At 33.2% G+C, this 26,045-nt stretch overlaps 1 protein-coding gene and 2 long non-coding RNA genes across 4 annotated transcripts; all 3 read left to right on the top strand.

Moving 5' to 3' along the window:
• The first annotated feature begins 1,181 nt into the window (after positions 1–1,181).
• Positions 1,182–2,388, top strand: LOC120170275. Of its 2 annotated transcripts, XR_005520755.1 has the most exons (4): positions 1,182–1,316; positions 1,447–1,521; positions 2,149–2,212; positions 2,297–2,388. It is a non-coding gene; the product is annotated as an uncharacterized LOC120170275 (long non-coding RNA). The 2 variants fall into 2 exon arrangements; XR_005520754.1 differs by lacking the exon at positions 2,297–2,388 and having other exon boundaries at positions 2,149–2,252.
• Positions 2,389–2,487: 99 nt separating this feature from the next.
• Positions 2,488–3,395, top strand: LOC120170276. Its single transcript, XR_005520756.1, has 3 exons — positions 2,488–2,722; positions 3,159–3,233; positions 3,340–3,395. It is a non-coding gene; the product is annotated as an uncharacterized LOC120170276 (long non-coding RNA).
• A 52-nt stretch (positions 3,396–3,447) lies between these two features.
• LOC120170370 (dihydrolipoyllysine-residue succinyltransferase component of 2-oxoglutarate dehydrogenase complex 1, mitochondrial-like) lies at positions 3,448–5,679 on the top strand (the record flags this gene model as incomplete). Its single annotated transcript, XM_039178322.1, has 6 exons — positions 3,448–3,513; positions 3,642–3,907; positions 4,275–4,370; positions 4,559–4,649; positions 4,761–4,871; positions 5,377–5,679. Coding segments are annotated over 6 exons (918 nt in total), but the record flags the coding sequence as incomplete, so codon positions are not given.
• Positions 5,680–26,045: the final 20,366 nt, after the last annotated feature.

Below are 26,045 nucleotides of genomic sequence, written 5' to 3'. Positions count from 1 at the left end.
TGCGCCACACAGCAGAACCATAAATAACATTTGTTGACTGTTACTCAACAAATAACTTCTAACATGAAATATTTTAACCAAAAGTTAAAACATTAGAATTAAAATACTAAAAAAAGGAATAAAGTGACCACGCAAACGTTGATGATTAATTTTGTCATCGTGCCAAATATAAAGAAATGAATATTAAGTATATTAAAAAATAATTACTCTATTATTTTAAATGGAGAATATTATCTCTAATCCGAATCTAATATGACCCTAATCCAAATTTTCAAAACTTCCCATTTTTTTATACAATCAAGTCAAAACTCATCAAATCTCGACTTTTAGAGTTTTAAATAAGATGAAATAAATTGTGAGCTACTTAAATTTAATTTGGTTAAAATTTAAATCGAGGTCGAACTCAACTCAAGTTCTTAGCGAGTCGAAATGAGTTATTTAATATCCAACTCGGAAAGCTCTCGAGCAATTCAAAAAATAATATATTAAATTTTTTTTTTTTAAAAATAAATTATTATTAATATTAACATTTATATGTTATATTTTTAAAAATACAATATAAGACTTTAATGTAATTAAAGTTCAGGTTTGAACTCAAGTTTAATCTTGAATCGAGCTCGAGTTTCAATTGAGCTAAGTTTGAGAATGTCTCGAGTTCAAGTTTTTTCAAGCTCAAATCGAGCTTCAATTTTTTTATTTTGAGTCTAGTTTGAAAATTTTAAGTTTACAAGCTTTATAGTCAAGTTTTAATTTTTAATTTAGAGTTCAAGTCGAATTTAATAATTTTAAATTCGTAAATTTTTTAAATTAAATTAAATTTTAAACTTTTTAAATCAAATCGAACTCAATAATACTTAAACTCAATTAAATCGATTTATATCCCTAATAACCATCCCTAATCAAGAGTAAGAAAGAATATTCTCTTTCAATGCAATCAACCAATAAAGCGATGCCAAGTAACAAACTAACCTGAGTTCGCCACGTGAATAGGCATCTTCCCGGGTTCTCTAGTAAGATCAAAATCAAAAATCAAATCCCTACTTATTATTATAATACAAACACATTTCCCTATTCGCTTCGAGTCTCGTTTATTTTTATTTCATTTTTTAAATAAATTGAGTTAAATAACTATTATTAGCAGAAATCTGGTAATATTTTGATTTTTTGAAAAAGAAATTCACGCATTTGATTTTGAATTTAAATTATTGATTTCTATTTCTGTTTTTGATTTTTGATATTGGAAAGAGAAGGGATTGAACAGCCGTGATGTTGGGAGCTTTAAGGAGAAAAGTTCCGATTGGAGCTCATCGGCTTCGGTTAGAGCTCTTATATATATATATATAGAGAGAGAGAGAGAGAGAGAGAGAGAGCGAGAGAGAGAGTTTGTACTCTATTCAACTAAATCACTTGGATTTTATTGAATTTCTTTGTCTTTAATTCTTTCAGGTATTAGGGAAGTCATTGCAAGCAATTCGACCGGGTATTTCAGCATCTAGAGCATCTGCCAATGCTGGAAAAGAGGTAAATAATCAAGTGATAATGAATCGGATTTTGTAGTTCATACTTGTTGATTTTGAATTTTGACTGATCTTGATTCTATTTATTATGTAACTGATAGGAGATGCTGGATTTGTTTAGGCCTTTTTTTCTCAGTAAAACGTTGATATAAAGTAAAAAGATGGTAAAGAAGTGCAAGATCACTTTGCTTTTCAATTTTATTTTATTTTTTATGTTGAAGAACAAGTGGTGAAATTGGAAATGGAATTGCAATTCAAACTTAGTTTTGAATGTAAAAATCATGCATTTTGTGTTAATTTATTAATTATTGTTATGTGTTGCTATTTTCACTTCTGGAAGCAAAGACTAAGCAGTAAAATCCATGGTCCGGTGTTTTCATTTTCTCAAAAATATTTGGACTCCTATGCTCGACACATATTCAAACTTGGTAACAGGTGTATATGAAAAAGCTTTTAAAAATTGAGCTAACTTATTGTACACATATTAGTATCTGACTTTCATCCCCATGTCTGATAATGTAGAGTAAAAGCAGTAATCAAATTGAAACTTTTGTGTTTTTTGATCATTTTGGATTTTTATCATCCATTAGTAAATATTCTCATGAGATATGAATTTCATATGTTTGAATAGATTCTATTTCTTTAGCCTAGAGGAATTGACCATGTCCGTGACTTCTCTCATTTCATTCTCCCGGGTAAAATCTTTTGGGCGGTTTTGTTTTCATGTTGGCAATTTTTTCCCCCCTGATATTGAGTGAATCATTTCATGGTTATTACAGGTTGTTCTGTTGGTTTAACAAAGATCAGGTTAGTTTGTTCTAAACTTTCTAATGTACATAAATGGTAGAAACTCTACCTTTTGGCATTTATCTTTACTCGAAACTCTGGCCATATATGGTTACTACTGGAATAATGTGACGTTTCATGTCTAATTACTATATATATCTTCAATAGAAGGTCCATTTCCATGGAAATTAGTTCTCATTCTTGTTTATCACCTAATTAGAATAGTTAGGGCAATTAGAAAACGAAGTCCATGCTCAAATATGTTTCTGTGTGTGTATATTGAAATTCTTTAAATCAGTTTGCTTCTCCTCAGCACTTCTTTCTGCTAACAACTTTTCTCATATGCAGAGATGTCATTTCTAGCATATCGTCAGACAGTACCCTGCAAAAGTCATGCAGGGCTTTCTCCTCCGGAGATGGTAAGATATTGATTAATGTCCTTAATGATATGTCTTTTTCCAAATTAGCATTTTTCTCTTATTGTTTTCTTTTAAAACGTTATTAATACATGGGCGTGTCATTGTGGTTCAGAATTTGTTTCCTGTGCACTACTTGAGGCAACATTTGAAAAATAAGGAAATAGTTTTAGATCAGAAATTCTTATAAATTTTTCTCTGGAAAAATGTGAAGGCGATAGTATGAATTTTTTTTTTGTTGTAATTTATTTATATAATGGTTTGGAGTAGAAATTCTGCTCTACTGAACCTGCATCTCCTTTTTTCAGCACTTTCAGTGCCTTTCTTAAATTGCATATGTTGACGAACAGGTGTTTGCTTGAAAATAATGGCAAGTTCCTTTTATTTCATTATCATGCTAAATTATTGAAAATTTTGACTCCACAATTTATTTGTGAAGGGGATCTGGTTGTTGCTGCTGTCCCTTTTATGGGAGAATCAATTAGTGATGGCACTTTGGCAACATTCTTGAAAAGTATGTTTTCGATTACTTTAATTTCCATTGATCACTCTACGATACTTGTTTTCATTGTTGTAAGTGCTTCATTGTGGATACATGTGAATTGAATTTTTGGGAGCAGAACCTGGTGATTCGGTAGCAGCTGATGAACCAATTGCTCAAATAGAAACTGATAAGGTACTATTCTTGACCTGTTCTTCTATTGAAAAGATGTGGGTTAATACCCCTAATCAGTGTTTATTTTCATCAGGTAACAATTGATGTGGTCAGTCCTCAAGCTGGTGTGCTACAAGAGGTAATTTATTGACAAATTTGGATCTATGGGTTGAATATGTCTAGCTTGTTGGTCGTTCCTAGATTCCTACCTTCTCATTTCTGGAACTAGGGGAGCGATCTGGGTCCTGAACTATAATTTTTTTCCAGTACGTGGCAAAAGAAGGGGATACTGTGGAACCAGGTACCAAGATTGCTATCATTTCGAAGTCCGCTGAAGGTGTAGCACCTGCTGAAAAGAAATCAGAAAAACCTGCTTCCAAGCAATCTCTTCCAGCTGAAACTGTAAAGGAGGAGAAGCCAAAAGCTAAGGCTGAAGCTTCTCCTGCTGTGGAGAAGCCTAAATCCCCTTCTACACCACCTCCAAAACGAACTGCTACCGAACCTGTACTTCCACCCAAGGAAAGGAAAGAAGAGTAAGGGGTTGTTTGTTTACCTCTTAATGAAATCATTCAGCGCTGAATGCTGAACCGTTCAGCATTCAGCGTTTTTGTTTCGCACCTCTGAATGATTCAGTGCTGACTGATTCAGCAAAACAATGCTGAATGATTCAGCAAAACAGTACATTTTGAATCATTCCAGTTATTAAACAGCATGTCACATTCAGAACCAAATCATTCAGAGCCAACTCATTCAGAGTCTCTGAATCATTCAGCGCTTAATCATTTTGAAGTAAACAAACAACCTATAAGTCTTTCATTTTCTATTTGCATCCAAATTATACTTTCGATGAAATGTTAGACTCATAGAAAAGAATCCTGAATGTCTGACATCATGTAACAGGTTTCCTATGACAAGGCTTAGGAAATGGGTTGCTACACGATTGAAAGATTCCCAAAATACTTTTGCTATGTTAACAACGTTCAATGAAGTTGACATGTGAGTTCATTTCCCCCAAGTATTTTAGCTCTCTGTATCAGGTGTTAGGCATGCAATTTGATTCCCTTTTTCAATACAAATTATCTTTGAATTTGATGAGAGCATTTTATAGAGGCTATGGTGTATTCATGATAAATCTGGCCCCATGGATTTGTTTTCTTTTCTTATTGACTTGCTGCATATTGCAGGACCAACTTGATAAAGCTCCGATCTGATTACAAGGATGCTTTTGTTGAGAAACACGGTGTGAAGTTGGGATTTATGTCTGGATTTGTAAAAGTATGAAATGTTATTTTCTTTAAATGCTCACATACTCATTCATGTCCTGCCTTCACTATAACTTTACTTCCTCTTTTTTCCCTTACCGTTTCCTCTCTGTTATTGTTTCAGGCTGCCGTTGGTGCACTTCAGCATCAGCCTATTGTAAATGCTGTAATCGACAGGGATGATATTATTTATAGGGATTATATAGATATCAGCATTGGTGTTGGTACTCCAAAGGTAATCCTTTTTCTCAACTGTCTTGCTTTAACATTCTTTTCATTTACCAAATTGCAATTTAGCCCTTAAAATAACTTGCTGAAGCCTGGATCATTAGTAGTTCTCTCAACATTCTCTTTGCTAATATTTTAAAAAAAATTATAAAGCTGTGGGTTTACGCATGTAAAACTGTATTGAAACCAAAACTTTCCTTTGCCAAATAAAGGACACTATAGACTTATTCAAGGTTTTTCTTAGGTCGCGACTCTTCATTCTTCTTGAAGTACTCGTCTACAACACTTCTATTGGACCTATATAACGACAGAGACCTTCTAGGACCCTGAATATGTGGAAAAACTTAGAAAAAATGGATGTACCTGTGTGATTGTGTCCTACACATATCCATATCCAAGTACTTAAGATGCTTTATTTATTTCATGGCTAATGAGAAAATGAAATGTCTTAAAAGTATACTAGTCGTTTTTTCATTTTGTTTTGATCTTTGCTCCTTTATCTTCCATGCTAGGGGCTTGTCGTTTCGGTAGTCCGTGATGCTGACAAGATGAATTTTGCTGAAATAGAGAAAACAATCAACGGCCTTGCAAAGAAAGCAACTGAGGGGACCATCTCAATTGATGAAATGGCTGGAGGCTCGTTTACGATATCCAACGGTGGTGTTTATGGTAGTCTGTTGAGTACCCCTATTATCAACCCTCCTCAGGTTTGTGGTTTCAAACTAAACTGTATTCACTTACACATGACTTTTTCCGCATCGGTTGAGGTGTTTGATCACTTCCGAGTTTCTCATTTCTAGCTTTTGCTTGCGAGCAGAATGAAAATCTTACATATAACTAAAAGGTTTTTTTTTTCCGGCTATCTTGGGTATGCACTCAATCGTGTCCCGATCAATGGTTGTTGGAGGTAATGTAGAGCCGAGACCGATGATGTACATTGCACTCACTTATGACCATAGGCTGATTGATGGAAGAGAAACGTTTTCTTCTTGCGACGCATCAAGGACGTTGTCGAAGACCCTCGTAGGCTGTTGCTCAAATGTCTAAAAGAGGCCTAAATAGCATCTGTGTGATAATTCTCATGCACACAAACTATCCGAATAATTTGTCTTTAGTTTTGTAGGGTTTCGCCCCTTAAACGAGTTCTGAAATCGCGGCCGGGCATTGTCGAACTGTATTCGAGTTTTTTTATGTTTTGCAATATGCTCTGTTCTTTCTATTTTTATATCGAGTTGTTTTACAGTTTTGGTGCAGAAAGGGTGGGCGTGGTACCACAGCAGGTTGAATGTAATACCCATAAATCAAAATTTGTGACACTTTAAATGTGAAAATTTAGATTTGGACAGTTTAATTTCTTCTTAGATTAATATCTCTAACTGTTATTAGATTAACATCCCTTACTATTTAGGCTTGGGCATTGCATATGTAGGATATGTAATACCCCAAACATCGATCAGTGACTAAAGTGTAAAGATTTAAAATTTAGTGGTTTAATTTTGAAAATTAAAAATTTAAGGATTGATTTTGAAAATTTTTGTCTAGGACTTATTATCAAAGGTTAAAGAGTGGAAGGACATTATGGTTTTTTAGTGGGAATTAAATTTAAAATTCATTTTAAAGGATTTTTAAGCATGTGAGAAATAGAGGATAAAGGAAAAAGAAAAATCTAGAGAGTGTCTTCATCTTCTCTTTTCTTTTCTACCGTGAGCTTCCCCTTTGTTAAGGTAAGTGATCTAAGTTGGTTATTCTTTCATGTTTGAGTTGGTTCTTAGTGCTTGGGTGGTATAGAAGCTTAAGGAATCTTAAAGATGATTAAAAGCTAAGGGATTGAGGAATTAAGAGTGAATTAATAAAATGGTTTTTAAGGGATTGAATAAGATTGATTAGTATGTAGATTTTTAAAGGCACATTTGACTTGTCAAATGTTGAATAAGGAAATAGAAGTATTAGAAAGGATTGGAAACATGTTTGAAGGTTGGGTATGATTTTTAGTTTTAAGTATGTTATGGAGAAATTTGGATGTTAAAAGGGATTAATGAATATAAGTTGATTGAGATATGTGTTAATGAGTTTGAGGGATTGAATAGAGTTAATGATAAGAGATTTATGTGAAGTTTGAGTAAAATTCGAATTAAAATAGATGAATTCTGGGTAAGGGTATCGGTACTGGAAGAACAATACCGATATTATAAGGTTAAATTGAAAGAAATAGTATGAAAATCGGATGAACAATATCGATATTGATTGAAGTAGTATTGATACTGATGTGGAGGTATCGATACCAAGAGTGAGATATCGATACTATAATTGAAGATGAAATTCCATAATACCAAAATGTTATCGATACTTAAGTGGGTATCGATACCATAGAAGAGAAGTATTGGTACTATAGGAAGAGTTCCGATAATATTCAGTCTGAAATTTAAATTAGGAGTTTTCATTCTATTTCTGTAAGTGCCAATTGGTTATCCGTTAATGGAAATTCAGTATTGATCTTAGACATGTTGATGTGTAGATTTGGATCGAAAGTGTACTAGACAAATCGACGTAGTAAGAGATTGAACGAAAGTAAAAGGATTTCGTTTAGGACTTACATGAGGTAAAGGTGAGTGCAACATATTTATTTTATATTAGATATGAGGAAGGCTTGCGATAAGCCAACCTCGAAAGTTTTCGATCGAAAACAATTTTTTTTATTTTATGCAACATTTTGATGATGTTTTATATAAATTGTATTTATGAAGTACTGCTTTGATTTTTATTAGTATGTGAACTTGTTATATGTGAATGTGTTCTACGTGAAACTGCTCCATGCGAATGTGTTCTATGTGGATAAAAGATACTTGAAATAATGTCATGAAAATAATTATATGGTTAAAGCCCAAAGTATATGTATGAGAATTAGAGGTATAGTTGGCATGCCAAGAGTCGAGGGTTCTACGCGGTCCTTCGGAACAATTCTATGTGGTCATTCGGGATAAATTCTACGCGGTCCTTCAGGACAAGTCTATGTGGCACTTCGGTGTAAATTCTAAGCGGCAGTTTCGACTGCAATTATAGTGCACAATCTCAATGTACTCACATACTTTGAGTTCTCAGCGATATGAGTTGGGCTAAAAAACAAATTGAAATAAATTGAATAATGTGTAACAATATACATTATTTTCATGAAGGGTGTATTGGTTTTTATATGCAATATTTTCTCTGAAATGTTAAGCAAGTATTTTTAAATATTTTATTATGTTCATTATTGCCACACTAAGTCAACGACTTAGCGTGTAAGTGTTTTCACATGTAGGTTCCAAGAGATTCGAGGAGTAAAACTAGGAAAGGACAACATACACTTGAAAAATCATATCAGAACAATTTGAAGTGTAGGTGTTTCTTATTATTATGAAATTTTGTTGGCATGTATCATAAAGGTTTAAATCGTAATGCTCTGATCAGTTTTGTAATCATACTATTCCAAGTTTATGAAATTATATGAAGTATTTATTTCATTGTATTTTATATTTATTTATATTTACTTTTGTACGAGGGTTTCGCCACTAAGATTAAAATAAAAGTTTAAATTTTAAACGGATTTTCAAAGAGTAAAAGTTTTGAAAAGTCAACGTGACACCTTAAATTCGTATCTAGGTCGGATATGTGTTGGGGGTGTTATATGATATGTTTGTATTGTTATTAGATTAATTTCTTCTTTAAATTAATTATCAATTTTGTTAATGATATTCATTCTGAAATTTTGTTTATACTATGAAAAAATTCTATTATTACATGTGCATAATCAAAAAATATTTTTAGATCTATCGTTATTTCTATCATTGCATGTTGTAAAAGTTCCGCTCTTAAACGATCTACCATACATCTACAATGCTCCATTATTGTCACGATATCATATTAAGATAACACTAATTAGTATTCAATACTTGATTCTAATTTTATTCTAATATCGTATGTAGTTAATTATTTTTATAATAATTTTTTAATTCTTAAAAAATAACGATTTTGATAGAATCGTACCCATGAGAGGGCGATTTTATCAAAGAGTATACATTTTGAATTTATTTATTTTTAAATAGTTTTATGTATTTTTCAGAAATATTTCTCTAAGTCAACCGGTCAATAACATAACACAATTGAAGCCCACTTTTTTATAAATTTCTTTATTGCTTTATTAAATCTGTGACATAAACATGGGTTTTGCTTTGCTAATTAGGAAACCTCGGAAACTGCAAAATAGAATGTTAAAGACAGGCACAAAGTTAGTCGAACGCCATTTAATGTTTTGGGTAACTTACGCATTTTGTCATCCACCTATTCATAGTTTTGTTTTAGTCACTAATATTTTTTTAAATCATACCTAACATTACGTTTTGGTTCCGTTTTGGTCACATGCCATTAAAAATAATGGAGATATTGATGTTGTCGGAACCGTCTTTCAGTTGGACCTCAGAATTAGGTTTCGACTTGAATTAAATGGGTTAGAGTCGCCACCGATCACTTTAAAACCATTTAGGTGGATCGGACACCATCTTACCCGATCTACGTTTTATCAGAAATGTGTCGGGTTCGGGACGGTCAAGGAAGGATTAGCACCCTTGAACCTCCCTTTTGGTACCAATTAATTTACCGATTGTCTTTATGGCGAAAATTTAAATTAAATTTAAAAACTCGATTCAAATTACTTACCTTCGATCGATTAAAGTATCCCCTGATGGCCTCGAGGATTTGGTGAAGTCCAACTCATCCTCGTTCTTAACCGTTGTTAAGCATAAGACGGAAGCAATTTTCCTGTGAACAATCATCCCAAACATGATTTTCCATTGACAATGCAGTAGGGGACTCCATTTTTCTGCACAAGATCCTCTTTTTCCTTTTAATACGAACAACCTTAGCCACTTCACAAAACGATGCAAATCCTTCTTCGGTGGCAAGCCCCTCCAATACCAACTATTTTGGACACTTCTCAAACAATGGATTGACAACCTTATCTTGGTTTTTCCTGGCACAACTACCTTTCCACCCTTCGGGGCTATTTCGAACCTCCTGAAGATTTCTCGAGCTTTTTGTGGTTGAAGAAAACTGTTGTTTAGTTCAATGTAAGGATCAATGAAACCAAAATACAGCTCGAATGGATCCCAGTATTGTTGTTGATGATCAACTTGAACTATTTCATCGTTAGTGCACTGGAAATCAGTTTCCCAGTTCGAGTATGAACTTAAAACCATGGTAGCCGTTGGAAGAATAAGAAAGCTACGAAAATGTATAGAGAAACTCATAAAAGTATCGAAAGATTTAGTGGTGAATTGACTTCCCTCTCCATTTTTTCCCACGAAATGCTTCCCCCTAAATATTAAAAATTAAGAGCCTTTTATAACCAAAGAGAGAAGAAGTTAATATTCATGTGGCCCCCTATCTAGATTTCCACTTTCCTTTTGAGAGAAAAAAGGAAGAAAACGTGCACGGTGGGTGGTAATGGTGGGGTAATGGGTTGTTTGTTAGAATGGTGGTTGAACATGGGACCTATAAAAAAAATAAAATAATAAATAATAATAATAATAATATAATATAATATAATAAAATGTTTTTTAGACCCGGACAAAAATAAGTGTCTACAGTTGCCCTTCTTTGCACATTTTTGTGTTAACAAGGAATAGGGAAAAGATGAAAAAAAGACAAACAGTTTTTGTCTGGTCCTCTCAAATATGATTGGGCTTCCTGGAATTGGGACTTTGTCTTCTTCTCGGTTGAAATATTTCGCTTGAAAATTCTTCCAAAAGTAGTTCCTCGCTGTCATCGAGCTGAATGAAATCAAACTCTTCAGTTTTTTGGTGGCAGATAGCTCTTCTCGATTTAAGCTATGCTGCAAATGATGTGCCTTTGAGCTGAGTGTAATCGAACTCGAAGGGCTTTTGGTGGCAGATAACCCTTCTAGCCTTGAGCTATGCTGCAAATGATGTGCCTTGGCAGCTGAGCGTAGTCGAACTCGAATGTTTGGTGTTTCAAGAGAAATATTTTCAAAGGTTTTTTTTGTTTCAAGAGAAACTGTCTCAAGAGAGACAAAACTTTGTTTCAAGGGAAACTGTCTCAAGAGAGACAAAATTTGTTTCAAGAGAAACTGTCTCAAGAGAGACAAAATTTGTTTAAAGAGAAACTGTCTCAAGAGAGACAAAACTTAGTTCCAAAAGAAACTATCTCAAGGGAGACGGAATTTGTTTCAAGGAATACGTATTCAAAGATTTTGCTTCAAGGGAAACTGTCTCAAGAGAGACAAAATTTGTTTCAAGGGAAAATGTCTCAAGATAGACAAAATTTGTTTCAAGAGAAACTGTCTCAAGAGAGACAAAACTTTGTTTTGAGTAAATTAGTCTCAAGCGAGACGACCCCTTGTTTTGAGAGAAACAATCTCAAAGGTGATCGATAATTTTCTTGTTCTTGAAGATGAATGTTGCTGGTGGGTACGATTCCCTTCGTCATGAAGTTGAAACCGCGGATGACCCATTCGTTGTGAAGTTGAGCCTTGAATTGGATATCCTTCTTCGTGAAGTTAAAATCAAATCTAAAGATGAATGTTGCTGGTGAGCATAATTCCCTTCATCGTGAAGTTGAAACCGTGGATGACCCATTCGTTGTGAAGTTGAGCCTTGAATTATATATCCTTCGTTGTGAAGTTGAAATCCAATGTAAGTTACGCTGTTCCGAGGATATCCTTCGTTGTGAAGTTGAAATTGACTTTGAAACTGGAAAGTTTGTTGACAGACACTCCTTCTTTGAGTTGGATATCCTTCGTCGTGAAGTTGAAATCCAATATAGAGATGTATGCTGCTTGTGTGCACGATTCCCTTCGTCGTGAAGTTGAAACTGCGGGTGGCCCCTTCGTCGTGAAGTTGAGCCTGGAATTGGATATCCTTCATCGTGAAGTTGAAATACAAGTAAGTTGTATTGTTTCGAGTCCAATATCCTCCGCTGTGAAGTTGAAATTGGTTCTGAAACTGGGAATCCCCTTCGTCGTGAAGTTGAGCCTCAAATGACACGATATCCTCAATCGTGGAGTTGAAATCATGGACGTGTGGGTGGACATGATTCCCTTCGCCGTGAAGTTGAAACCGTGGATGACCCCTTTATTGTGAAGTTTGGCTGCGAGCTAGATATCATTCGTCGTGAAGTTGAAATATACTCTCAAGCAAATTGTGTCGTTTCGAGTCTAATATCATTCACTATGAAGTTGAAATTGACTCTGAATGAAACTGAAAAGTTGTTTGTTGACAGTCAGTCGCCCCTTCGCTGTGAAGTTGAGCTTGTGTTATCTCGAGTCTAATATCCTTCGCTATGAAGTTAAAATTGACTCTGAATGAAACTAAAAAGTTGTTTGTTGACAGTCAGTCGCCTCTTCGCTGTGAAGTTGATCTTGTATTGTCACGAGTCTAATGTCCTTTGCTATGAAGTTAAAATTGACTCTGAATGAAACTGAAAAGTTGTTTGTTGACAGTCGCCCCTTCGCTGTGAATTTGAGCAACTACCATCAACTTTTGAATGTGATTTTGGATCGAGTGCTTTCGTCTTGAAGTTGAAACTTGACTAAAAAAACTGTAAAAAATTATGTATGCTAAAAATGATGAATATAATACTCTTAGGTATGTCTAAGATGTATGCAACATGAATGAGTTATGTTTTATCTCTTGGATTTGAGTCCCGTGTTTTGTCTGCCAATCTGGTCCTTGGAATCGATCGTGCCCCATTTGCTTCTCGAGCTTTGGCTTTACAGACCTTTCATATTTGAGATTGTCTTGTTTGAAAATGTTTTTCTCATTTCTCGTTTTTGAAGGGAAAAGAATAAAAATGTTGTAAAATATTGCTTCTTTATTGAATCAAATTGTAAACATGAGTTCAAAGTATATCAAATGAATCAATAGCTCTTTTAATGCTTTCAGAGTTATAGCTCTTTGACAAATGTTCAAATGGATGAGTTGACTTTAGGTTGACCTAAAGTTTCATCCATGAAAAGGTCATTTTTTTGTTATTGCAAATTGCTTTTTTTGGCTTGGCATTTTAATTGGATGTGGACAAAATGACGCAACTAGCATAACTAATTACTAGACCTTTTATTTCGGTTTTATGAAATCTCCCATTTGTTCAAGTTTTGTAAGCTCCTCTAGTGAAGATAATGCATAAATATCGGTCTAAAAACTAAATTCTTGAGTGCTCGTGTGAATTTGACTATAACAGGTGTTCCTTAACTCCCTTAGTCCATCATTACCGAAAATTTCTTTCTTAGATAAATTTGATTTAACTTGTCGTTATATGGCTAGCTGAATCCATAAAGCCGAGGCATTTAACCAATTGGTTTAGAGGGAAAGCTTAATATTATAATCACTTTTATCAGGTTAACTGAAGGGTTTATCTCATCACAAAGTCTTCAGCCGAACAATAACAGTGGAGCAAACACCGAATTGTCAAGTGTTCGAGCAATGTCATGGTTCAAACGTAATCTACTCATAAGGCCAGGGCTTTCAAGTTTCCTCTATAACCAATTGCTTTAGTGGAATAGCTCAGTTTTACGGATTTAATTTCTTAAGATTGTCAAGAAGAACTTATTATAGTCTAGGTGTTTTTGAAAGTCAAGAAATCTCATCTTTAGAGTTCAACTTCCAAGCAACTGACCTAAACTAGATTTGCCTACTTGACTATTCCATCTGTGAAGATTATTATCATCACTGAACGTCTTAAATAAAAAAGTATAGTGATGTCATATGCAAAATGATGCCCCATGTTGTTCGCACCTTATGAAAGAAAAATGTTATATTGGTTAATTGCAAGAGCAGGGTACGATGTTTGAGGGTATATTCTGGGTAAGGTCAAAGTCCTTGTTTTAAATCATGTTACTTCGTTAAAGATCTGTAACTTTGAACCATTTAAAGAGTTTCTTAATTCAAATGATATTCAGAATTGCAAGTTTGCAAATGTGATTCGTTGCTTAACATCTTTAAAGTAACATAAATTTCTTTAAAAGTCCTTACAAAACTTGAGAAAAAAATGAAAACACAGATTCAAACAGAATGCCTCAAATGATGAAATGATCTTCCTCACTTGGATGCCCCCAAGTTGTTGAAGTCGATCCAGTTCTGGTTACGCATCTTCTGTACGACTCTCTTGAATGCGTAACAGTTCTCAATAGTATTCCCTGGGACACCGCCATGATATTCACAATGAGCACTCTCATCATACCACTTGGGGTATGGGGGCTTTATGGGTTCCACCGGATATGGTGACACTAGGTGGGTGTCAAGAAGTTGTTGATAGAGTTCCTTGTATGTCATCGGAATAGGGTCAAAATATTCTCTTTCCTTCCTGAGTTCTCTGGAATCTTGTTTAGAAGTACCTGACGGTACAACTGCATTTGATTTTGGGCTTGAGATTGTAACACCTTTATTGACATGTTTGATGTTGTTAATTTCTCCATCTCTCTCCCTCGTAAGAGGTTTCTTACTGGCTTCCCCATCCTTAATCTTGCCCTGCTTTATGGCCGACTCGACCATTTCTCCAACCATAACCAAGTCTGAAAAACTTCCTGATGTGATCGCAACCATGTGTCTGAAGTATGAAGTCTTCAGGGTCTGTACGAAAATTTTTTGGGTTTCCTTTTCATCAAACGGTGGATGAACTTTGTAATACCACAAAAATTTAGATAATGACCAAAATGTAAATTTTGGAAGTTTGATGGCCAAAGTATAAAATTTGGGAAAAAGTTTAGGGAATTAAGTGATAATTTCCTAAAAAGAAATTTATTCCATAAATAGATGGTTTACTCTTGAGAGTGGAGTTTTATAGAAATCATATTGTTTGATTTGGAATTTTAGTAAAGAAAAATTAGAAAGGGTTAAAGCCGATAAGGAATCGGAAATTCGAATCGAATTGGAATGTTACAAAAATTTGAAGGATGTTATAAAATGGTTGGAAATATTATTGTAATATTTTAGATCAGAGAAAGTTGGTTTGGAAATGTGCAATTTTTCAGATTTAACCGAAACAGTGGAATTTAGTGACTAAAACGCAAGTTTTGAAAATTTCAGGGCATTTTCGTTGGTCAAAGTCAAATTAAATTATATTTGACTTTGTAATATCAAATGGCTTGGTTTGATGGCGAATAAAAATATTCATTAAGGGTGTTTTGGTTTTATTCCAAATAAATGAATATTATATTCATTTATAGTGATTCATTTATAGTGGAATATAATTCAAACAAAGATGAAATGCATCCAACATTTCACTCAAATTTGCTATCTTCTTCTCCCGCCAACGTGGTCTTCTCCTAAGGTAAGAACAAAGCTTCAATTCTATTTTCAAGCAATTTCTTTAGGATTATGAGTATGATGAAAATAGAAAATGGTTATTTGCGAAAAACGATATCATTTGATATTAATATTGCATGATAATCTTGCTTGATTCAATTATCCCCAAATCTGGAAATTTGGGTTTATACTATGGTTGTTAACTTGATGATGATTATTGATGATTTTGAGGTTGTAAGAATTGATGAAGAATATAACGATGAGGTTAAAGAAAAACAGTGTAGATTTTGGGAATTACAGTAGGTTCAAAAATTCACCAGAAAATATATAAAAATAATTTGGAGGTTGTTTTTATATATTGTGTTCATATATAGATCTAGTTTTGTTTAAAACAAACGAGGATCAATTTCAAGTTGTATACAAATAGATATGAATTTTTAACTGAGGAAATGTCAGAAAAGTCGGACAGCAGAATTCTGTACAAAACAAATTCTGTTGGTGAACTTTGAAAATTCACCATAAATTGTACAGAATGAATTAGAATGAGTTATTTATATGGATAGATTCGTATTCGAGTCTAGTTTTCAATGGAAAAAACGGAATTAAATTAAAGTGTGTGTAACAATACAGTTTAATGATTCTTTAAAGGTAGTACGAGTTGTCTGAATTCTGGAAAATTAATGGGTTGTTGTGTAAGTGTTATATAATTGATGTACTGTGCTGGAATTGTTGTTTGAGAATTGAAATGAGTGTTAAATGTGAAATTTATTATTTTGGGAAGATTGAAATGATTGGTGATTTAAGTACAACAATTGCATAGTTGGGATACGTAAATGTATTTATGCTTTTGTAAAAGCATTTGAATGGAAATAATTTCAATGTTGGAATTATTGGTATTAAGAATTTAAGTGGTAAAATGGTGAAGACCATTTTGAGTAAATGGGAAAAGTTGGTTCCAATGTTATAAGGAATAATTAAGAGTTAAATATTTTGATAGATGATGAATTTCAAATATAGTATGGAGATATGGTGGAATGTATTTATGTTAGTAAAATACTAACATATGGATTATTATGAATTGATGATTTATACAGATTGTGATTGATTTGTAATCGAAGCAAATCAAATATAAAAGGGCTTATGGTGGACAATAGTGAGGCTTATATATTTTGAAAGACATAAAGTGTCAAGGTGAGTGCAATACATGCATGAAATTATACATGGATATTTTATCATCATAAGGAAGACTTGCGATAAGTCGACCTTGTTTATATCGGCATGATTTTATATCATTTTTATAAATTGACATTGATATGTCAGAGTATGAAACTAAAATGCATTGATCATGAAAAATGTGATATTTTACCATGAATGTTTTCGGGTATGAACTGCCCAATGTTAAATATTGATGATATACTTTGCCATGATGGATCGAATAAAATAGACCATATCCCAAAGTAAGTCATTGAGGGACAGGGTATAGTTGGCATGCCATAGAGTATAGCAGCTGCAGGTTTATATTAGCACTATAGTGTGTAAGGACACTAAGTGCAGGTTTATGTCTGGATTAGCACTATAGCGTAAGCTTAGTGTAGGTGGTGGGCACGACCTTATGTGTATTGTCCGGATTAGCACTATGGCGTAAGCTTAGTGCAGGTTTAGCACTACGGTGTAGGTATTTTACTCGTATACCTAGGGTCCTCAGGGTGTTATATTGGGCTATTGTCTACGGTTTATTGACTATGGATTATGTTTTATTGGTTAATAAATGGTAACCATGCAAATAAGCTTATGAGCTTACGGAATAATGGCAAGTATATTGAAAAAATAATAATAAGCTTATGAGCTTATGGAATTTAAATGGTAAGTATTTTGGTAAAAATAAGCTTATGAGCTTATGGATGAAAGGTAAGAAATTTTATATTATTTTGATCATGGTAAAATATTGAAGATGCTATTAGCATGGTTTTATGGCATTGGATTTGAAATCTAAATTCATGGATGAATTGTATTACACTATATATTGTTTTAATTGCCTCACTAAGTTTATACTTAGCGTGTGATGATTTTACGCGTAGGTAAAAAGCAAAGAATAAGAATAAAGAGTTCAGAACGACATCAAGCATCGAGAGGTATATTTCAATATCAGTAAGACATCCTATTGTGAAATTTGATTTTAGATAGTGGCATGTAATTTGAAAATGATCAATATATTTGTTGAATTAATTTTGGAAATTTTTATAGTGATGAAAGGTTAATTTTTATGAATTTATATGTAAATTTTCGGAAGTTACTGTAGCATGAACAGTAACCACATTTTAAGCAATTTTTTCCAGAATACATTTGGGGTACCGATTCCCCTGCTACAGGGAATCGATTCCCCCACTGTTCACTGTTCACTATTCGGGTACTATTCACTATTCATAATTAAAAATATTTTGAATTAAATTGGTTACAACGAAACGTAATTTTTATGATATGATAATTTTATAATATCATTTACTATTTTAAGAAAATAAATTTTAAATTGCTTTCGAATCGTAAAATGGTTTTAGAAAATACGTGTGACATCCGTAATCTGTATAGGTATAAATATACGGGTTATGGGTGTTACAAACTTGCACAACCAAGTCCCTCCATTTTTGTGCGTATTGCCTGAAAATCTCGTTATGTTTCTTTTCCATGCTTTGTAGCATAACTCGATCTGGCCTTATGTCATTGACATGCCTGTATTGTTCCAGAAATGACTTGGCCAGGTCCTTCCAGGTCTTGATATTTGATCGGCTTAACTGGTTGTACCACCGAATGACTGAGCCCGACAGACTCTCCTGGAAACAATGGATCAGGAGTTGGTCGTTTCCTCCATATCATGTCATCTTTCGGCAGAACATGGTGATGTGAGCAGATGGACAACTATTCCCGTCAAACTTCTCAAATTTCGGGGACTTAAATTTCGGAGAAAGAACCAAGTCCGGGACTAGACTGAGTTCTACGACATCGATCTCATGGTAGTCATGGTCTTCTTTGACTACCTTCATTTAGTCCTCCAATTGTTTGATTTTTTCCTCCATCTTCTTTGCTTTGTCATCTTTGTCCAAATCTGGTATATGGTAACAACCCGGATTGTTCTTAGAGTTAAAATATAGTAGTTTGTATCTCTGCAGTAGATGGGGTTTTTGCTTTTATAGTGAATAAGTTCTCTTGAAGTTCGGGTAAGATTCCAGGTGCGATAATCACATATGGGGTAGGTGACTTAGCTACCCCTTCCGATGAACCTGCCCCAGATGCACTCGCTTGATGTAGACCAGACAACTTGGCCATAATCTGATCGACCAAGGACTCTTGATTTTTCATAATTGTATTCAGAGTACTCAGACTACTCTGGTTTATCTTATCTTCAAGTTCTTTCCGCAATTTGGCCATGTTCTTCTCGATTTTCTCGATTCTTACTTCCATCTTCTTCTTTTTCAAGCGGGTGTTATGCGGATGGGGTGTGTCCAATGCTTGAGGTAGTGTATCCAGTATGTGTTCCTTTTGATGAGACATGCATATATTAGTTAATGCGAATGTAAAGAAAAATAACAAAATGCAAAATATGTCTAGATGCATAATGCATGCAATGTTCGAGGCATTAATCCAAAAATGTGTCTGTTATTAGAAATAATCCTTATTGGGGACAAAAGTGTTTTATCTTTTAAGAGGCAAAAATATTCTGACAGCTTCTGACATGTTGACTAGTCTTCCACCTTCATCAGTCACCGGTTGAATAACCTGTCGAACCGCTCTGGCTTCTCTGGATGAACCGTGCAAATGACGAGTTGTTTTCCCCAAAAAGTCTCGAAGCACTGCACCTCCGGCATTTATCTTTTGTTGAGCCTGTTCCCAACGAATACGTCATTGGAGCCCTTAATTGATAGGAACTATGTGAAGTCCATTTGTCTGATTCTTGAATTCGTCAGCAATGGTCTCCAATTTCAGCTATTGTTTTATCATTGTCATCTTTGAAGTGACTCCTAAGATTAGTGACCTTCATCTTGCCCCTGCAACTTCTGCCAGTCATTTATTCAAAGATAGACTTTCATTGTGCTTGATGTAGACCCGGTTCATTCTGAGTCTTTTATAATGCAGCATAGTGATATACTCTTCAATTGTGGGCACCATGTCTTCTGGATTGAATGTGACACATAGTCGCCTTGTAGATTGTCCTCTGTATTTTCATCTCTTGTATTACAACCCCTTTGTCCATTAATACAGATTATTCATGTTTAACAAACACGTTTTTTGGTGGATTAACACCTCTTTTAAATGATGTGAATGATGAGAACAAAATAAAAGAGAACAAAAAATAAAAAGAGTTAGTGAGGTAAATCAAAACAATAATAAAAATGAAAAATCCTACCCTACATGATATTTACCCCCACATGCTTTAATTCCTACCCGAACATGATCTCTATCTCGCATGCTAATTTCAAACAAATCCTAACCGCATATTTGTCTAGTTCGTATGCTTTGAACAGAAAACAAAGCGGCCTAGGGTTTGTAATGAGGCTTTGGGGTGAGCTGTAATTCCCTGTACTCTCCCGGTTTAGGTTCTAAAAGGGTACTCGAGTTCTCCTTGCTGGTGCCCCCTTGGGCTTGCCAAACCCTTAGTCCTAAGCTCATTACAAGCTTGTGTGGACTAAGTTAAACTTGAGATGATACATTCCCTTATGCCCGCACGGTGAATAAATTCACAAGAAGACATAAGGTATATGAATCTCGAAGGTTACTTGCTAGGCCCGAACAGATAATAAATTCTCACGAAGGCGTCGCTTTCACCCCCAATTAAATAGGGTTCAGAGCTCGGGTATAGAGCCTGAGATAAAACTTTTCAAAAAATCTCTGAAATCATTGAAAAAATGTCAGTACAACTATTTATTTGAAAAATAATCAAAGGTAAATAATTGGAATCAAATAAATAAATTTAAATTTAAATTTAAATTTAAATTTACTATTTTCACATAAAAGACAACCGGAAATTAATTCTGGCTTGACTCACTTACTTGTCCCCAGCAGAGTCGCCAAGCTGTCGCGGTCGTCTTTCGGTTGGGCCCCGAAATTGGGATTTAACTTGAATTAAATGGGTTAGAGTCACCACCGATCACTTTAAAAACATTTAGGTGGATCAGACATCATCTTACCTGATCTACGTTTTACCAGAAATATGTCGGGTTTGGGATTCGGTTACGGTCAAGGAAGGATTAGCACCCTTGAACCGCCCTTCCGGTACCAATTAATTTGTCGATTGTCTTTATGGCAAAAATTTAAATTTAAAAACTCGATTCAAATTACTTACCTTCGATCGATTAAAGTATCCCCTGATGGCCTCGAGGATTTGGTGAAGTCCAACTCATCCTCGTTCTTAACCGTTATTATGCATAAGACGGAAACAATTTTCCTGTGAACAATCATCCCAAACGTGATTTTCCATTGACAATGCAATAGGGAACCTCCATCTTTCTGCACAAGGATCCTCTTTTTCTTTTGAATACGAACAACCTTAGGCCACTTAACAAAACGATGCAAATCCTTCTTCGGTGGCAAAGCCCCTCCAATACCGAACTGTTTTGGACGTTTCTCAAACAACGGGATTGACAACCTTATCTTGGTTTTGGCTGGCACAACTACCTTTCCACCTCTCTTCGGGGCCATTTCGGAACCTCCTGAAGATTTCTCGAGCTTTTTATGGTTGAAGAAAACTGTCGTTTAGTTCAATGTAAGGATCAATGAAACCAAAATGCAGCTCGAATGGATCCCGGTATTGTTGTTGATGATTAGCTTGAATTGTTTCATCGTTAGTGCGCTGGAAATCAGTTTCCCAGTTTGAGTATGAACTTAAAACCATGGCAGCCGTTGGAAGAAGAAGAAAGCTACGGAAATGTATAGAGAAACTCAGAAAAGTATCGAAAGATTCAGTGGTGAATTGACTTCCCTCTCTATTTTTTCCCACGAAATGCTTCCCCCTAAATATTAAAAGCTAAGAGCATTTTATAACCAAAGAGAGAATGAGCTAATATTCACGTGGCCCCCTATCTAGATTTCCACTTTCCTTTTGAGAGAAAAAAAGGAAGAAAACGTGCAAGGTGGGTGGTAATGGTGGGGTAGTGGGTTGTTTGTTGGAATGGTGGGTTGAACATGAGACCTACAAAAAATAAAAATAAAAATATTAATAATAATAATAATAATAAATAAATAATATAATATAATAAAATATTTTTTAGACCCGAACAAAAACGAGTGTCTACAGATGTGTCATCATAAAATAATATCACATCATCATTGAAGAAAATAAAAAAATTGTCATGTAAGTGATTATGGCCTCGTTCATCGTTGGTTTCATTGTGTCTCGTTCTTTGATCCCACAATAATAGTTTGATCTTAAAATGATAACATTATGAAATATTAGATATCTGGTTTTGACAAAAATAAACTTTAGATACCTAAAATAGAAAATAGATATAATTTGAACATTTAATTAAAACTAGAAATAAATAATAAAATAATTACAGTCGCTAAATCCATTGTAACTTAAGTTAAATCATCATATTTTACTGGATTCAATTTTAGACTTCATTTACATATCAAATCTAATAATTCGAATCAAATTAAACCAATTCATTCAGAATAAAAAAGAAAATCACTGCACAAACCTTCAACAATATTTTTATCCATTCCATTTGTGTATTATTAGTGTAAAATAGTAATGGCAAGAGGCATGGAGGCAAGGCTTTGAAATTTGTATAGCTATATAATAATAATAATTAATAGATAATCAGATAGATTCATATATTCACAATTACATCCATAATAACCCATCCAAAACGGCATATTATTGCCGTATCCAAACAAAATTCTCATGCAGCCAGTTCGTGGGTACTCCTTTTTGTTTATTTCTTAGAAAACTTAAATATGATCTATCATTAAAAGTTAGGGTAAAGTACACAAATGGTCCCTTGAGTATAGAGTATTATTTTATTGAGTCTCCCGATTATTAAAAGTTATAAAATGATTATCTGACTATTCAAATGTTCCAAACTTGTCCTTTTTGTTAAAAAAATTGACGACAATCTAAGTTGGGCGTTAACCTACTGGCTGAGATATGTTAAAATCTGATTCCAAAATCTAAAATGATTATCATAACTCAGCAAGTTAATATGCAGCTCAGATGGTCCTCAGTTTTTTTATTGAAAAAGATGAGTTTAAAACATTTGAATAGTTAGGTGACTATTTTGTAACTTTTAATAGTTGAGGAACTCAACAAAACAATGTCATAGAGTCAGATAATCATTTTGTAACTTTTAATATTTAGGAGACTTAACAAACAACATCCTATAATCGGTGATCATTTGTGTACTTTACCTTAATATAGTAGGCTAATTCTTTATTCTTTCCCATGTTATTCTAAGTACATATATTTACTGAAAATTCTACAGTTCACATTGCATACCGCAATGTACCACTAATGTAATATCCCAAATTTAGGATTGGTGGATGAAAAGTAAATTTTGAAAGTCTAGGGACTAAAGTATAAATTTGTAAAAGTTTAAGAACTAAAAATATAAATTTTTAAAAGTTATATTTTGGGTATGTAATTGAGTAGTTCATCCCAAGAATATAATTTTAGTTTGTTTTAGATTTTAGATTTGAAGTTTGTATAAAAGTTTATTAAGTGATAAAGATCGATAAAATATTCGGATAACAGGATCGAATCGAAAGTTTGCAAAAAATTGAAGGAAGGTAGTTTGGGGCTAGAAATATTATATTCATATTTTTAATTAGTGGAATTTGATGTGAATTAATGAAACTTAGAGGAATTTCCATGTTAAAGTGGAATAATAAAATTTAGTAACTAAATTGAACTTTTGAAAAATTAGAAGGGCAAAGGTGGAAATTGATAAATGATATTTTTATATTTATTTAATGTTATGAAAATAGAGATAAAAAGATGGCATGGTGGTAATTACTAAGATTCATTAAGTGTAATTTTGACTTTTGGGCTAAAATGAATTTTAATTCATTTTAAATTGGGTTTTTAAAGAGAGATTTTGCAAGAAAAACTCAAGAAATATCTTCTCTTCTCCAGCAACCTGTCGTGACTCCATAGCCAAGATCGAGAACAAAGAAAGCTAGAATCGCTAAGTAAGGCATTTCTAGATGAGTGCTTTGTTATTATATTTTTATATAATATGACATGAGGAAGACTTGCGGTGAGTCAACCTCAAATGTTTTGAAATAAAAAGATTTTGAATTATGTATGATATACGTTTATAATGTTTTGTTAAATAATTTTTGAATGATTTGGCTTAGTATAAGCCAATCTTGAAAGTTTGATATTGAAATATGATTTGATTTATGTTATGATATTTTCTTAATATTTTCTTGAATGATTTGGAATGATGTCGGGTATGAACTGTCCAATGCATTTTATTTTATATTTTGATATATTCGTATTTAGGATTATTTCGAAGTTAAAATAATACATGAATATGATGGAAAATCCCATTGTATATGTATTGATATATTTTTTGTATGATACTTAATTTTGTTAATATGTAAAAGATTATAATGAGTGAATGATGATTAATATTTGATTATGATGATTTTAGAAAAGACAATTATAAGTGAAAGATAAATGGTTTAAAGAAAAAGCCCATTGTAAATGCATTGAGAATCATAGGTACAAAATTAGAGCATTATTTGTGCATTCAGGAAACTCATAATGTTAATCATTATGTATTCATGATCTATACAGTGATGTTGTTCTACAGTACTTGTATATTCTACGAGGCACTTTGTGTGCACTTCTATAAGGTACTTTGTGTGCATTTTCTATGGGGCACTTTGTGTGCAATTCTACTAGACACTTTGTGTGCAAATTCTACGAGGCACTTTGTGTGCATATTCTACATGGCACATTGATGTTGTGTTCTACAACACTTGTGCATTATAAGTGAATGCTCGTTTGACTCGTATACCTTGCATTCTCAGTAGTTTACATTGGGCTATAAAACGAAAAAAAAATAATATATGTTAAGAAATGAATCAACAAATATACAAGCTACGAAATAAATGGAGTGAGTGCAACATACCATAAAATAAATAAAGTGAGAAGTTTAGCTAAAGTAATATAAGAATGAAATAATTTGTTCAATCTGATATGAAAGTAAAGTTTTATGAAGAACTCTGACTTGACTTAAAACGTTTCATGAAGAATCTTCGAATCATAGATGTTCTTATATTTTATACTTAGGTGATACTTTGATAAATATGTTTTATTACTTCTATTAATTTTTTTTATATTTATATTTATATTATTATTATTATTACTATTATTATTTTATTTACGTTATTAATAATAGAACTTATAGCCTCACTAAGTGTATACTTAACGTTGATGATTTTCACACGTAGGAAAAGATGAGCATTCGGAGTAAGGAGCTAGGTCCAACATCAACCTTTGAAGATCAGATCCACTCTAGAATCAATGTGTCATATTTTTAAACATTGGTAGTACTAGTTGGCATGTATACTAAATGGTTATGATACCTAAAAGTAGTTGCGTTCCAATTTGGTTTATTTAGATGGTACATAATATTACTGATTATGAATAATGGTTTGCTGATTAGTATTTAGATAAGTGAATTTAATTATCATTGAATTGAAATATTTTAAGATCTTAGCCAATAATTGAATTAATTTAGAAAAAAATTTACTGATTATCAAATAAGAATTGTAATGAAAGAATTATGTAACATCCTGGACTCGTATGCGGTAATGTATAAGGGAAATGAGTGTTACAAATAAAGCGACGTACCAAAACGTACCACAAGTAAATATATCCTTATTATGTAAATATTAAAAAATATACAAATTTATTTAAAATTAATCATTTATTAAAATTAATTATAATTTAACTTATATAACTTAAAAATATTAATTCTAAACAAATTAAATTACTTAAATTAATTATTATTTAAAATATATATAATTTAATTATAATTCAATTAAAATTACAATTAAATTTTAATAAATGATTAATTTTAAATAAATCCTTATAATTATAGTTCTATTAAAATTATAATTTTAACATTTACATAAGGCTTAATACCCAAATTATACCCTTTTTTCCGAATAGTTGCCTATAGTATTTTTGGTCCATTCAGGTGCCAAACATTAAAAACGTTACCACTTTAGGTGTTTAGGCCATCAATGACGTTAATTTTATACGTTAAGTGACAGGTGTCACAATCAGATAATAAAAAATAAATAAAATTGTTTTTTTTTTCAAAAAGAAAACACAAATTTTTTTAAAATAACCCCAAAACTTTGAAAACATTCATTTCAACCCCTAAACCCACTCCACCTATCGCCCGCCTCCGTCGACGAAGCTCCACCCAACCTCATCTCTCCCGGCGACCAAAATCCCTATGAAATCTTGATTGATTGACGGCGAATTGACGTTTTATACCCTGCGAACCTTAGGATGAAAATCGCGATCCCAAGCGATTCCGACAACCAATCTACAACAAATACGACAACATATAACTAGGATGATGACATGAACTACGTCGGCGGTGTTGGTCGTAGCCGGAAAGGGCGATAACGATGAGTTAGTGTTAGGATTTGAGAATTTTAGGGATTTTGATACATTTTAATAATTTAAAAGAAACTAAGGTTTTTTATAAATATAATAATATTTTAATTTTTTAAAAAAAAAATTCAAAATTACCATATTGTGATATGTGTTGTTTAACGGAGAAAACTAACGGTCGTTACGTCCTGTACACCTAAAGTGGTCACGTTTGTAACGTTAGGCACTTGGATGGTCCAAAAAATATTATAGGCACCTA

The sequence above is a fragment of the Hibiscus syriacus genome, unplaced genomic scaffold (genome assembly GCF_006381635.1).
Source record: "Hibiscus syriacus cultivar Baekdansim isolate YM2019G1 unplaced genomic scaffold, ASM638163v2 tig00111779_pilon, whole genome shotgun sequence".
Lineage (NCBI taxonomy): Eukaryota > Viridiplantae > Streptophyta > Magnoliopsida > Malvales > Malvaceae > Hibiscus > Hibiscus syriacus.
The sequence above is the reverse complement of the archived record's forward strand: the minus strand, read 5'-3'. Positions and strand labels throughout refer to the sequence as shown.